The sequence below is a fragment of the Cryptomeria japonica genome, chromosome 3, assembly GCF_030272615.1.
Source record: "Cryptomeria japonica chromosome 3, Sugi_1.0, whole genome shotgun sequence".
Classification (NCBI taxonomy): domain Eukaryota; kingdom Viridiplantae; phylum Streptophyta; class Pinopsida; order Cupressales; family Cupressaceae; genus Cryptomeria; species Cryptomeria japonica.
Genome location: NC_081407.1, coordinates 290,289,878 through 290,306,053, shown reverse-complemented (window position 1 = coordinate 290,306,053; position 16,176 = coordinate 290,289,878). Strand labels below are relative to the sequence as shown.

The 16,176-nt window shown below is 31.0% G+C and overlaps 1 protein-coding gene across 1 annotated transcript; it reads right to left on the bottom strand.

The window, feature by feature from the left end:
• Positions 1–1,886: 1,886 nt before the first annotated feature.
• LOC131874491 (cadmium/zinc-transporting ATPase HMA3-like) lies at positions 1,887–2,458 on the bottom strand. The gene is made up of 2 exons (XM_059217897.1): positions 2,213–2,458; positions 1,887–2,096 (listed from the first exon to the last, which is right to left on the bottom strand). Exons 1-2 carry the CDS (start codon positions 2,379–2,381, stop codon positions 2,041–2,043), a joined length of 225 nt encoding a protein of 74 aa, XP_059073880.1. The 5' UTR covers positions 2,382–2,458; the 3' UTR covers positions 1,887–2,040.
• Between the last annotated feature and the right edge of the window lie 13,718 nt (positions 2,459–16,176).

Below are 16,176 nucleotides of genomic sequence, written 5' to 3'. Positions count from 1 at the left end.
ATTTCTAATATTTGTTTCTCTTCTTGATTGTTTCTTTCTTCCCCTTATTTCTCAAATTTTTTTGTTTATCATTCCTTGTAATAAATACTTGATGTTTTAAGAACTTCAATGTACCCATATATATTAACTTATTATACTTCCTAGTCAAGTTATCAACAAAGTTATCTAGATAAGGCATATTCCACATTGTTATAAGAGACCGTTTGATGGAGTAGAAGGTAGATACAAACAAAAAATAGTCATAACATGATTTGGTGAGTATGGAAAGAACTAGTTGATCCTCTTTTGTTTCTATTTCATATTCTTTAAACTACAATCTTACTGATTTGAACTTAGTAAAAAATTACTTTAGGGTGTCAAAGGGACTAGGTCTCAAACTTATGAGCTCATTCTCTAACTCATGACAAAATATTTTTTTAGTCATGACAAAAGATTTTTGTAGTGCAAGACATACTTCACTTTATGTATATAAAGATTCCACATGAAAGAGGAGTTCAAGAGACACATTTAAACATAGGAATATGAAGTCTTGAGCATATTTGTTAAACCAATTTTCTTTAGCTTTCTCACTTGTAAGTTCTTTCTCAGTCCCCATTATTACCCTATACAATCTAGTATTATTTAGCACAAGTTTTAAAATTTTAATTTCCAAGCACAATAATTAAATGTGTTAAAGGTATGACAATTTGATTTGACTTCATGTTAAATGTGAGTTTGTTGTAAAAATTAAATTTAAAATTAAAGTGTTGAAAGAAATATGGAAGTGCACATGACATGACCTAAAACACTCACCATGTATTCAATATTTAGACCCCTTGAATTTTTGCACTCTATATGTTAAGTACATAGGCAAGTTCAATGGAATGAGTTTGTTAAGGCCTTGGTTTTATATAATCTTCACTTAGGTTTGAAATATTTTGAATTCTTGAAACTTAAAGATTATTGAATGAAAATGATGGAGAAATTAGTATTCTATTCCATTTCTACACTTAAACCAAGAAAAACTATCCCCTTCACCTTTCAGATGTCATGGAGGTATTTTGACGTTTCCTCAGATGACTCTAAACTCTACTTTCAATTTAATGGATACATGTTTCTTATCTAGATGGTTGAGTTGTTTTAAACTCTAGCATATAAGCAAAGGATAATGTAAATTTTTGAAGTGAAATGCACTAACTCTAGTGAACAAATGAAGCTAAGGTACTTCAAATTTTAAATTCATGTTGATATTTTGGCAAATATTTCACATTTTTTTTGATGAAACATATCTAATTATATGGTGAAATTATATGCTTGATCTTCAATTTTGATGCAATGTTTTTTACATGCATTTATTCATAAATTTTAGTATTACTTGTTTGTAGTGACATTTATGGTGGACTTAGTGTGTGTGGTCATTAATGGGTTAGTAGAAAATAATTAAGGATTGTTTTATTTTTAAAATAATTATTTGAATAGTTATTAAATATTTACGTAAAATAAAATTGTGGTAGCTAGATGCATATATTACATTTCTTTAATAGAAAAACTAGTATCCATTTTCACTATATTCAAGCAAGAGTTATCACAAATTTTTTTATCCATCCATCTTTGTGCCTCCCCCCTCGATATCTTTGCCTCTTATTCATGACTATGTTGAACACAAATCGGATGTTGAGAGGGGGGGATCAACAAAAACAAATTTTTTGAATAGCAAACATACAAAACCACATTACTTCATGTATGCAGAAAAATGAGCTTTAACATAAATCAACCACAAATGAACACCAAAGACTTTTATAAGTGGAAAACCTGAAATGGGAAAAACTATAGTGGGAGTGAACCCACAAAATAATCCACTACATATGAAATGATTACAAAAGGGAGCTAATTGCTCCAAACTTGCACACCAAGGCTAACTGTTCATGGGGCAAGATACAAAAAGAGACTTGCAAGCCTGAAGCTAACTGCACTTAGGGAAAGATACATAAATACAATATCAAAAAAGGAACAATATGAGGAAAGCAACTATATACATAGAGGAACTGTATAAATACAAATCTAATAGTCTGTAAACCCTTCAATTGAGGCCTTGAAACGTTTCCCCAACGCTTTAACTGCACAAATATGATCAACACCATCAATAAAATATTGCTACAAATTCTTAATGAAAATCAAAATATACCATGTCATGATGATAAAATAATTATTAGTGTCATATAACATGATATACCTAAGGCAGATCCATCTTGAGATCTTGGATTATGGTGTACGATGACGAATTTCCCTTGCAAATCAACTTCAACCTCCCCTACTCCATCCAAAGCTTGCAAGAGTTTCTCAATCTCTTGTTTTTGGGATTCCTTGTACGTACCCTGAAGCCTGAGTTTTGTTTTGCGCATGATGGCTTATTATTATTATAAATCCTCCGAAACTGAATACAAAATCAAGACGATGAAACTGTGAATAGAGTGCCTTTTGATGCACTTGGAGATGATCTTTGCCTTGGACATGAATTGTATTTATACCCAAAAAAAACATCCTCTACGCGTTATAAATTTGACATTTTCCTGTTTTCTTTGTGTTTACTTCATAGTTCATTGTATCTTGTACAACACTCTACCTCACATATGATTCTTTCAACTTAACATGAAAAAATCAGGAAAGCAGCAACGTTTACAAATCTAAGCTTCCTATTTATCTGCCATTTCTCACGTCGATTATGAAATTAATTGTGGGTATAGGACTTTTCATGTGACATGAATGCGCCTCAAATCAAATAAATGTTAGTGGTCTTTCTATGTGAGTGCGAAGAGTTGACTATGCAAACGATAATACCGTTGAGCCATTTTAGGGCACCTTTCTTTTGTCAAAGCCATTTGTTTACGTTACCTCCCTGCAATGTGATTTGGACAACATCTTACTGTCTCTGTCATTTACACCGATATTACCGTAATGGCGAAATTTCCTTGCCCATCCCAATTTAAATTTGAAAAGAGAGAGTAAAATTTGAATTTTGAATAATTCAAATTTTGTTACGAAACGCAGCACACTAGCATTTTGCACACACAAACTGAAATTGCCAAGAAAGTTGTTCCATATTAAAAAAAATGAATAAAAGCACAATGTGTACGTATGAACGAACACTAATTACTAGCTGCAAATCCATTTCATCATAAGTGTGCCCTATTTGGTGGGTTCGAGAAGAGTATGAGAATACCCACATTCATTTTTCTCGAAGGTGAATTGCTTCCCAAGTTAATAAATCCTCTCCGCCTCTCTCCCCTTTTCAAAAAACTAATGCCCTGAGTTTGAAATCATTGATGCACCTCTCATAGTAGGAAGATATTGCCTCTCGAAGACATGGATTTTAAATAGAATTAATTCTAATACATGAGGAAGATCACAAATAGGATAATTAAAATTAAAAAGAAAAATATTTTAACGTCATTGCACATGCATTAGTTTGTCTTCAATTGTATACATATTATTTGTGAGAGAAACCCTAACCAACAAGCATATTGGAGTATTATAATTTCTCCCACAAAAAAATTTAAAGAAAAATAACAAATGAAAATTTCTAGAGGGAAATCATTATTAGATGAGGATAGAAAGTTTTTAGATATATTTATTATTGTTAATAACTTGTTATTTTGGGCAAGTCTATTTAGGTTTTAGAATTATCATTATAATCTCCCAAACCTCTATAATGATACATCATGTAATGGTTTATGCATCAAAGTATTGGTTTAAGCAATTGTTTGTCATCAAGAGAGAAGCTTACGTTTTTTAGAATTTTTTTTTCCTCTGTTGTAATTATATAGTTTATGATTATGATTAGATTTTGTGGTTTTGTTTGTTTGTTTGTTTGGAGTTTATTAATGTTGTTGTAACAATATGAAATAATTTAGTTATGAAAACTTTAGAACAATGAAATATAATTGATTTTGGAGGCTAATCAACTTCTCTAATTGAAAGTTATTGCCTCCCACATTTGAAATCTAATAGTTTCTATGACACATGAGAGGGTTATTAAAGAAAGTACCATTTGTTGATGAACAAATGACATATTTTATGACATATTGCGAGACACGTTTGATTGGAGATAATGAATAAAAAATAGAGCAATCGAATTAGTGAGTAGATTATGAGAGATGGAATTAATATGACCTTTTAAGCCTCTCATCCCAAATTGAGATTTGGGAATCACATGTTGGGTGGTTTTAGCTTATAGTTTTTGTAACTATTTTTTGATGGTTCTCTATATTTAATCTCCAATTCATTGGGTGCTTGAGATGAATAGTTTTATTGAGTAAATTCCAAATATTGTTATGCTACTAAAATTGATCTAGATCTCTTACAGGAATGGGAAAATTAAGAAAATAGTGCTAGAATAGTATGAAATTGGACTCATTAATTAAAGGAGTACAAATTTATGACACTACAATATGTTATATTTCAAATGAAGTAAACACCACCTTAAATATAGCTTGTGCTTATAAGTTAAGGTAAATAATTTTTCAAAACAGGAGTAAACGAAGCGAGGAATGATGATACACCTTTCATTTCATGCATATGGAATTCATGCAATGTGTACATGGATAGATTAAAGCACTAGTTAAAACACATCACTTACCACATAATATAGTAAGTGGAAAAATATATCGTATGGATTACATCTAATTCTTTCATCTATAAGTAAATAAATTAGCATTGAATGTAAATTTCATGTTGAAAAGTAACATTGGATATTAAATAAGTTTAAGGTTTATATATATAAAATTTATTTTTATTTAATTGTTTTTATAGGAAAGGTGTTTCAAATTTTCATTCTAATTTTAGAAAATAAAATTCAAGGGTCTAGATTATTAGTTTTAAGATTGGAAAAGTGTTGAATGTGAGCATGTTGTAAATTCCAACATAGTTCTCTTTGAGATATTGAAGTTAGGAAAAGAGGTCAAATCAACTTCTCAAATCACAAGTTGTGATTTTTTAAAATTAGACCATTCACTTGGGTGTGTGCAAGAAGTTGAGTCCACATTTTGATCAAAATGTAAAAGTGTTTTTCTTGTTTTTCAGAATTCATCTCAATTGATCTAGAAACTTGAGGCACTTAAAGCACGACTCTTGAAAAAAGTCAATAATTTAGAAGATTCAGTGCTCGAAATCTAGACTTCTTTAAAACTTATAGTTTAAAAGTCACCTTTGTAGGACCATACCATTATTGTGTATGACAAGCATACTTTGACCTTTAAATGAATTTGTTTTTGTTTGAATCATTTTGGAAAAAGATTTGTAACTCACTCACCTTTGATGAGAATATTTTTGCGAACTTTTTTTTTTGTTAATTTTTTATTAGGCATAATTATTGTTTGGAAAAACCCTCATGTATGACAAGCATAACTTGACCTAAACTTAAAAATTGTTTTAATTTTTTTTTGAAATTGTATAAAATTGTCTTTGTTTTGATGCCATATAATTTGTTTTTCAATAGACTTAAAAACAAAAAAGTTATTGAAAAACTAAGAAACCCTGTTATTTTAATTTTATGGATCTCTCTGATTAGAAATTATTTTAAAAATAAAATTATAATCCATTTTTAAAAAAATTACATATTTGGAATCTAGACAGCCTCTTTTGTAACGGGCTTTCATTTTTTCGAAAAAGTCTTAAAAAAAGGTGTTTAGATATATGTCCAAAGTCATTATTTTGTCTAGACACTGATATGGCCTTCAAGTTGTAAGTTAAACCAGATCTAAGGCTAAGGGTCAACTCTCCAAGCCATTTCCTGAACCAAAATCCGAAGGGTAAACTAGACCAAAAATTGAATTTTTAACGATTGAGATCTCAATTAGTATTCAAGATCCCATTTAGTATTCATGATCCCGATCATTTTCTTTAAAATTTAAACATACAAATTAGGATTGAGATCTCGTTTAGGATATAAGATTCTAACCAGAAAAAGAAATTGGGTTCCCAATTTATAAATGGGATCCCATTTATAGAAATCAATTTGTCCAATGCCACATGTCCTATTATACAACTTATTCTACATTATTTTATGATTCTTGACTTGTGGATTCTCTTTTCTTTCGATTTTATATCCATTTTTGGAATCAATCAATCATTGCGTACCTTTAAAGCCATAATTGTTTAATCATTATATTTAAACAACATCAAAAGAAGAAACAAAGGAGGGACATGACTGCAAAGGAAATTCAAGCACAAAGAGATAAGGAAGCGAAATGTCCAAGAGATATAACAATGAGGATTCAAGATATTGACTAATAATGCCTCTGGATACATGACAATGGAAGAGACAATCATTCAAAACGATCCCACGGGTGATAAGATGGATGTAGATCATGCAAATATAGAAGATGTTCATGTGGAAGATAATACAACTATAGAGACTAATCCTACTACATATTCAAATCTAGGTACATCTTCAAATTATCTAGGTACATCTTGAAATCCTGCTTTGAAAGACATGGAAAATGTGATTATAGATGATATTCATGGTGATGATTTATTAGAATTTGAATATAGAAATGTTGAGATTGATATTGCTCATGATAAAATGGAGCAAGTTGCATTGTCTTGTGATTATAGAATAACATGTTAATATATTATTAAAGGATATATATTCAAATGAATAGTTTCAAAAGTAAAGTCTTGATAAACTTTGAATTTTTTTAAATATATATTCATTTTACCAAAATATTACATATGATATTTATATGATATTGACATTTTTTTTTATGTAAAAAATTTATTATGAATTTGTTTTCTAATATATGTATAAATTTAGTATATAAATATTTCTATATAAATTTTATATATTGTAATATTTACAATCGATTTTGAACTAAATACTTACGTAAATGATTTAAAAAAATTAAAACAAATAAAAAATGTGAGCAAATAATTATGATTTCATAACTACATTAATGTTAAATTATGTCTAGCTAAAATACAATTGACAAAATATGTTATGTTTGGCTAAAAGCAAATACCTTCTCTATAAGAAGATTATTATTTCTTTTCTATTCTATTAAACATGAAAAACATAGATGAACAATACAGAGACTATATAATTGTAGTGTACACAAACGAACCAGCAGTCGACCACAACAAGATTGTAAGTGTGCCCTATTTGGTGGGTTTGAGAAGAGTATGGGCATACCCACATTCATTTCTCTCTTCCCACTTTCATATCTAAGACTATGAAGCAGGTGAGAAGTAGATGAAATTGTGTCGCAAGTTAATAAATCCTCTTTGCATTTCTCTCCTTTCTAAAAAATAATGTCCACTATGTCGTTGTACTTTCTTAATAAGTTGTTTTGATTGATTGATGCACCTATGATTCATGTCGAGGAGATATAGTTAAAATAGAATTAATTATAATACATGAAGAGAGTCATGTTGTAATTTCTCCCATCAATCATTTATTCTAAATGGAGTATTATAAGAATGAAATTAGTAAGTTTCATGATAAAGATAAAAAGAGAAAAGTATTAAATATTTTTTATTTTGACAAGTTGGTCCAAGTTTTATAGTTATTATTGTATCTCTCAAGAATTTCATAAAATAAAGCATCATGCAATGTTTAATCATTTATATTATCTAAATAATTATGTGATTATGAGTAGGATGGGAATATTGTAGCATTCAAATTGTGTAAATTTATACTCAATAATTGATCAATGAATAAATATGTTGTAATACATGAGTATTTTAAATTCGTATTTCTCAATTTGTGTATTTCTATATATGTTGTAAATATGTTATATCTATCCACTACCTACAAGTCATATTAGAGCAAGTTTGAGAATATTTAAGTGTCAGAAGAAGATTGTGGGTTTCTAGTTTGAAGAGCACAAATGTAGATGGATTCAAAATTTGTAAAGGTGGAAAGTTGTTCTAAAAAAGAGGGGTTGTAGATGTTGCCAAGGATATTCATAAATTGGCCACTAGGAGAACAAGAGATCAACCAAAAAACTAAATAATCATTTTCCCATTCAAGTTGTGGTGGAATGAGAAATTAATTATTCCTCCCAATTATCCCGTCATCTTAGTAGTTTGGAGGAAAATATTTATTTAGTCATGTATCCACTAGAGTAATTGGATGTCCTTAATTGGTTTAAATTGTATTCACTTCTTCACCCTAGGTCTTGTATGCTCTTTATATAGAATAAAGGCCCTTACCCGAGTATAGTAGGCTTAGATATCTTATTAGACTAATTTTTTGGAATGTTAGAGGAATTTTTTTTATATAAATTTCACGTTGAGTAAAATTGGGCTGGAAGGTGGTATTTATGAATTTAAGAATTTCTTTTAAGGGAGATATGTTTTCCTTTTGAGAAAAGGAAAATAGGGTTTAAGGGGGATGGGTATGAGAGAAAGAGAATTTCCTTTGATATGAAATCAAACCTATTAAATGGGTCTTCTTACAATTAAGTTAGAAATAGTGTGTACCCTACATTCTTTCCTTGTTGAATTTTGTTATGATTTGGTGTTGTCTTGTAAGTCTTTATTGTGGTTTGGAGTGTGCTAATTTTTTTTTTGAAATAAATTAGGTTGAGTGTACTTGCTTATTGGCTGATCTCTTAGTAGGAAATAGAAATGAGAACAACAAAAATATAGGGGAATCATCTACCCTTCAGATGATAGAATCTTGCAGAGAAACAAGGAAACCACCAACATTCCTAGACAACTCTTGTATCCTTCTTGTGTTAGACATCAATTCTTGAACCTCCCTTAGGAAGCATACCCATTAGGGAAGAAAGAGAGAACATGTACCATGAATTCCTAAAAAATATAAATCTATTGGGCATCGGGTCATCCAACCACAACTAAACTACCTACTCATCAGATTTCGAGGAAAGTATGTCCACCTTCAACTCCCAAATTTCTTTTGTAAGAATTGGAAACTTTTATGATCATATTGTATAATTGAGAAAATCTCAAATCTACAAACAAATAATCATTCATAAATTTTCAATTAAACCATTATATTTCAATGACTTATAAAACCTATCAACCATCTAACTACGAACCCCCCCCCCCCCCAAAAAAAAAAGAAAACTACCTAACAACTAACAGCTAACTACCAATTAATCTTATGTTAAGGACTATTTTCTAACACTCTTCTAGTACTAAAATAATAATTTTTATTACTATCCCCCTTCAATTGAAAAATCCATTATATGTCAACTTTCACTGACGATACATCCAATTAGAAAGAGACATTTTAACCTCGTCAATCTATGCAGTTTGCTCCCTTATTATGTTGTATTAGAAATGAGCACGGTCTTCTCTTTTCTTAATGCTTCATATGACTAGAGAAAAAAACCCATTGCAAACTTATCCTTGTAGTTTTTATCCCCACACTAGGAAAACTATATTGTTAAAATAACTTATCCAATATCCATTTAGTCATTGACTCGTACTCAATGTTTGAATATCTCATGTAAAGTGGACACATTTGAAACCTTAATGAATAGAGAAAGAAACTTTACCACTATATCCTAAGACACTCTACATAGTTAATACCTCAATGATACAAGGGATCCTATCATTTGGGAATGACCAGTGAGTTTGATCCTTAAATTTTTTTAATACAAACTCTTTTCTTCAATTGCTTGAAACTACCTCAACTTTCTGCACTCTCCTGGAACAGATTGAGAATTGTAATATACAATTGGATAAAGAGACTCAATTAATTATTTTGTGTGAGGGTGGAAATAAGCTCTAAGCTCTCAAAAATAAACCTACACATTAAATGGTACGTTTATTTGAGCTCATTGAATTACAATGAGATTTAACGTGGATATAAACTTCTAGTCCTATCAGTATTCCAAACCCCTTATATATTTTATTTTGTTTTTGAGATTTAAACAAAGCAATGGTAACTATACAAGTTCCATGTGTGAATTGTATGGTAAAAATCTAAATGTCTAGATCTTTTTGGATTTTGGATAAATTTTATTGTCACATGACATGCTATGGTTGCAAAATACATAATATATGTTTGATGAAGGGATTTAAAATATTTAAATCAATATATTTGACAATGTTGGACATCTGCTCTTACATTGTTCCTTTTCTAAGGATATTTTGGCTTTCTTTCTCAATCTGTGGAATACTAATTGGGTCTCCCCTAATTCTTTATAGAACTTTGTATGCCAATGGAAGTGCCCCTTTGATAACCATGCACTTGTTATTATGTGGAATATCTCCCTGCCCCATATTGCCTGGGGTATATGGAAGGAAAGAAATGATAGGGTTTTCATAGATATGGAGTCCACGGCTCAAGTGGTGGTGATCAGAATAAGGATTTCTATAAGGAAAAATTTTTCAATTATTGCCCTCGTAGGAAAATGACCCTCCACTTGTTTCTAACTAGGAGGAATGGGACATTATCAAAAGATGGAAAATTTGTTGGAATATCCCTCTTTCAGTATATAAAATAAAACATAGTAGAGTGAATGTTTTATGGGATCTGCCTCCTCCGGGGTGGATCAAAATCAATATTGATGGGTCAACCAAAGGAAATCCTGGGCCGACAAGATATGAGGGAGTGATGAGGAATCACTTGGGTTTGCTGGTCTCTGTGGTGGCACTCCCTTTGGGCACCCAGACTAACCATTATGCAGAGGCCAATGCTTCCTACACGAGGCTACACATGGTGAGCAAGGAAGGGTTTAGACGGGTCTGGTTGGAAAGTGACTCACTCAACATTGTAAAGTGCTTCAGGGGTAGTATGGATCCAAGCTATACTATTTTGAACTTGAATAAGGATTGCCTTGAAATGATGAGTTCAAGATTTCGCACATTTTTCGGGGAGGAAATAAACCGGCAGATAATGTTGCCAAATTGGCTATTGAAAATATGGTGGTTAGATGGTTGGGAGGAAGGGAAATCTTCTCGAAAATTCTATGCGACTTGGCAAGAAATGATGTCGATATCTTTGGATTTAGAAATTAATTTAATGATGAGAGATTATGATGGGATGGGCATTGTTGGGAATGTATTTCAAATTATTACCACTTTGAGAAGCTCTAGAAACTTCAGCTCGCCCTATTTCTAGTTTAATTTTTGTTTGGCTTTGCACCTGGTTTGCAATTGTCTGGATTACCTATGCAATACAATGGGTGGTGACAAGAATAGGCATGAAACCATGACCTATGATAAGTGGCAGAAGAATAAGGAGGTCTGGGAGGAAATCTCTAATGGTGGGATGGTTCCCTATTTGGAGAGATTACATAATAATTCTCCGCTACTTACTGAAAGCTTTGTCAAAGGGCAGAAAAAGGGTGTGTTGGCTATTTATGGGGCATAATTCCGTGGTAATGAAACCTTGGTTGCCACTATTACTTGACTTGCTACTAAGGGCAAGAAATTTTATAGAGAGAGGAAATCTGGTGAGGAGGCCATCACTTCTTTTTGGACAAGGAAAAGGAATGATGAAGGGTGACTAAAATGGTAGATGGTGGCTACAAAAGGAAAGACCTAAATTCCCTCTGGGCTAACATGTCAAAATTCATCATGAGGTATATCACTCTTGATGGCAGATTTGCTAGTATTTTCTCATATCATTTTATAATTTTAAACCATTTTAGGAATGGTAAAATTATCTCCATCCCTTTCTACTTGGTTTCATCCTTGGATAATAGTTTAGCCAAACATGCTAAGAACTAGGATTATCCAATGCTTCATAAGGGGCTTATCATGTTAATCATGAAGTATGCCAAATCTCATGAAGTGAAAATTTCTCCCATGGATAAAACCCACATTTCTTCATCTAACCTTGACATGCAGTTTATTTCTGATATGGAGATGGATGAGGATGATAGTGGCACTATCCTTGATTGGCATGATATCAAGGATTTAGAGGACCCTAAATATAGATTAGAGAAAGAAGGGGAGCCTATGGTGACCCCTAGAAGTAATAGCAGAAGGAAAAACAATCGTCCAAGGTGGGAAGCAAGCAAGTTTAAGTCCAGTAGTAGGAAAATGCAAGACCTGGAGCTACCCATAAGGAAGAAAATGAAATTGACCAGTTCAGGTGGGTCCAAAGACAAGGACCATAAGATTATGTTAGACATCCCCATCAATGTGGATAATGAGGAACATGGGACCATGAATAAAGAAAATGAAGGTGGTCAAAAGGGGGAGAAGGTGCTAGAAGACCTAATTTTGAAGGTCATTAGGGGCTAGAAGAGCTGCTGGAGGTGGGTTGGTATGGAAAATGGAACCCTAAAAGATGGGAGTAAGGACTGTATTGACACTTTCACAGATTCCCCTAGGCCTAGTAAAACTGAGAAGCTCATGACCTTGACTCCGAATTTTTCTCATGATTTCAAAACTATGAAGATCAACCACGACTGTAGAATTGATAAGCTAGAAGAGTATGTGGTTGATATCAAAGAAAGCCTAAATAATTTGGTGGAAATCAGCAGGGAGATGATGAGTAACATCACCAGGGGTTTGAAAAATATCAATTCCATGATTGCAGAATATAGAACTAGACCCATAGCCAGTGATCCTCCCTTGGGGAAAAAACACAAAAAGAATCCTTCAGAGGGTGGTGAGAGTGTTGTTGGAGGGAAGACTATCTTGGGTCCCTGTACTAGGACTAGGAGTAAGAGCCAGGACTAGGGTACCTCCAGATTCATCATGGAGGATCTAGAGAAAATCAACAAGAAGATTATTCAGAAGAATTCTGAAATGGTGCACTCTCTCAATTGAGTTCTTTCTCATGTTTTTTGGGGCTTTTCATGTTATTTTTGGATTTGGGTCTGTGTGGAGTTTATCCCCTATTTCCCTTATGTTTAATGTATATTTAGCTACTGGCCTTGGTCTATAAAACTTTGGGTTTTAGGTACCTATAAAACCTGTTTATTGTTATAAAAAATAGTAGTCAATATTGATAGGATACAAGGATTATTCTTTGTGAATACGAGTGATCAAACATATCATAATGTTAGCTAAATTTCACTAGTAGCATGGAAGTGATGGTTGTTAAAATATAGCTTGTTCGATTGGATGTATTTTTCTTGTGCCATGTTTGTTATAGTGTCTATGATTCACCAAATCAATATGTTTAATGGGCTATGAGATACTTTTTTAACTTAGATTCATAATCCTAGCACATAGAACTAGATTTTACTAGCATATGTCTAAACTAAAATTTTTATGCCCTCTCTAATGGTGTTCATAAGCATGATGATATTCTTTTTCCACTGTCATAGCTAGCAATCACCAAGGAAAATGATAGACTCAATATGTTGTATGGGATGTACTAGTTTCCATTTTTCTTCATGTCACATATCTATCAAGGGTTTTAATTGATAATTGAATCAACAATAGGAAGTTGGTAGAAGGAATAAGGTTGCATCCACATTTTTTGGTTACATAATTAGTATTTGTATACCAAAAAATTAAGAGGGGAATAACATACCAACTCTAGGTGTTATCAAGATTGTGTCTACCCAAGTACATAGGGATAATGGGTTTAAGAACCATATTTTTGACACACCACTAAACTCCACTTGAATGTGATAGATAGTTTTTTTTTGGTCTACAGGGTTGGGGTTGTGTTATTTCTAATTTATTTGTTTGTATTAAAATTGTTATGCATATCGTAAATTTTTATTTGATGAAACATATTTAACTAGTAGGTGGGATAGTTATACACTTTATGTGCATCTTGATGCATTATTTTATAATATATTCTTAATTAAAACTTTTATTACTTGTTATATGCAATGACATTGATGGTGGAGGTAGTATGTGCAACCACTAATGGGTTTGTACAATACAATTTAAGATTTATTATTTTTATATGGATATTAAATTATTGTGGATTTTATTATATCAATTAAAATGTTAGTTCTATTATTTAATAGAAAAAATTGATTACATTTTAACTACACCAAAGTGGCATTTGTTACAACTTTTGTTTATATCTGTGTCCCTCTATTCATGGCTATTTATTAGATCCCAAAAAATTCTAATACCCAATGGTTTACTTCTTGACATTGAAACTATGTTATTAACATCATATCCCTTTACCTTTTCCATATTTACCTCTTCTCCTTCATAACTCTTTTCTCTTAACTTCTTGATTTGGAAACTAGGGAGCCTATTATTTTCACTCTTGCTAGTGTTTATTTTTCTTATTGAGTAGTTGGTAATGACAACTTCTCAAATACCTCTTTATCATGATATATTTTTTGTATATAATCTTCTAAATTTCCTTCAATATAGATTTAGTATTGTATTCCAATACGGGAAAAAATATATTTATAAAAATTCATCATATATATTAATTTTAAAATAGGAAAACAAGTCATTCGTAGCAATGCATTATGTGTATTAATTCTAAATTATTTCTCATACCTTTAAAGTCATTGAAAGAAGTCAATCATTGCACACCTTTAAAGTCATAATTTTTTAATCATGGTAACTAAACAACGTCAAAAGAAGAAACAAAGGAGGGACATGATTGTAAATTAAGTTCAAGCACAAATAGATAAGGAGGCAAAATGTCAAAGAGATATAAGAATGAGGATTCAAGATATTGAATAATATTGATGCTTCTAGATCCATGACAATGGAAGAGACAAACATTCAAAATGATCCCATGGGTGATATGATGGATGTAGATGATGCAAATATGAAAGATAATACAATTATAGAGACTAATACTACTACATATTCAAATCTAGGTACATCTTCAAATCCTTCTTTGAAAGACATGGAAAATGTGATAATAGATGATATTCATGGTGGTGATTTATTAGAAGCTGAATATAGCAATGTTGAGATTGATATTTTTCGTGATAAAATGGAGCAACTTGTGTTATCTTGTGATTATAGAATAACATGTTAGTATATTAATTAGAGGACATGTATTCAAATGAATAGTTTCAAAAGTAAAGTCTTGATAAACTTTGAATTGTTTTAAATATATATTCATTTTGCCAAAATATTACATATGATATTGAGATATTTTATTTATGTAAAAAATTTATTACAAACTTGTTCTCTAAAATATATATAAATTTAGTATGCAAATATTTCTATACAAATTTTATAGATTGTAATATTAACAATCGATTTTGAACTGAGTACTTAAGTAAATGATAAAAAAAAATGAAATCAAATAAGAAATGTGAACAAATAAATATGATTACACAACTATATTAATGTTAAACTGTGTCTAGCTAAAATACAAATTACAAATGACAAAATATGTTATGTTTGGCTGAAAGAAAATACCTTCTTTATAAGAATATTATTATTTCTTTTCTATCCTATCAAACATGAAAAACATAGATGAACAATACAAATATTATATTATTGCAATGTAGACAAACGAACTAGTAGTCAACCACAACAAGATTGATCAAGAAGAATTTTTTTTTCTGTCTCAGAACACGAAGATTAGTCTACTTGCCCAAGAGCCTAACTAACTAATCCTTCTTTTTGTTACATATTTATTTGTAAGAGTGAAACAACCTTGTAATTACATGTTGTAAATCCATTTCACCATAGGTGTGCCCTATTTGGTGGGTTTGAGAAGAGTCTAAGCATACTCACATTCATTTCTCTCTTCCCACTTTCATATTGAATACTATGAAGTAGGTGAGAAGTAGATGAAATTGCTTCACAAGTTAATAAATCCTCTTCACATCTCTCTCCTTTCTGAGAAATAATGTTCAATATGTCTTTGTACTTTCTTAATAAGTTTTTTTTAATTAATTTATGCACTTGTGATTCCTATCAAGGAGATACAATTAAAATAGAATTAATTATAATATAGGAAGAGAGCCATGTTGTAATTTCTCCTCTTAATCATTTATTCTAAATGAAGTATTATAAGAATGAAATTGGTAAGTTTCATGATAAAGAAAAGAGAGAAATGTATTAAATATTTTTTATTTTGCCGAGTCAGTCCAAGTTTTATAATTATTATTGTATCTCTCAAGAATTTTATGAAATAAAGCATCATGTAATGTTTAATCATTTAGATTGTTTAGATAATAAAGTTTTTATGAGAAGGAGGATGTGAATGTTGTAGCATTCAAGCAGTGTGAATTTATACTAAATAATTGATCGATGAATAGATGTGTTGTAATACATGAGTATTTTAAATTCATATTTTTCAATTTGTGTATTTCTATATAT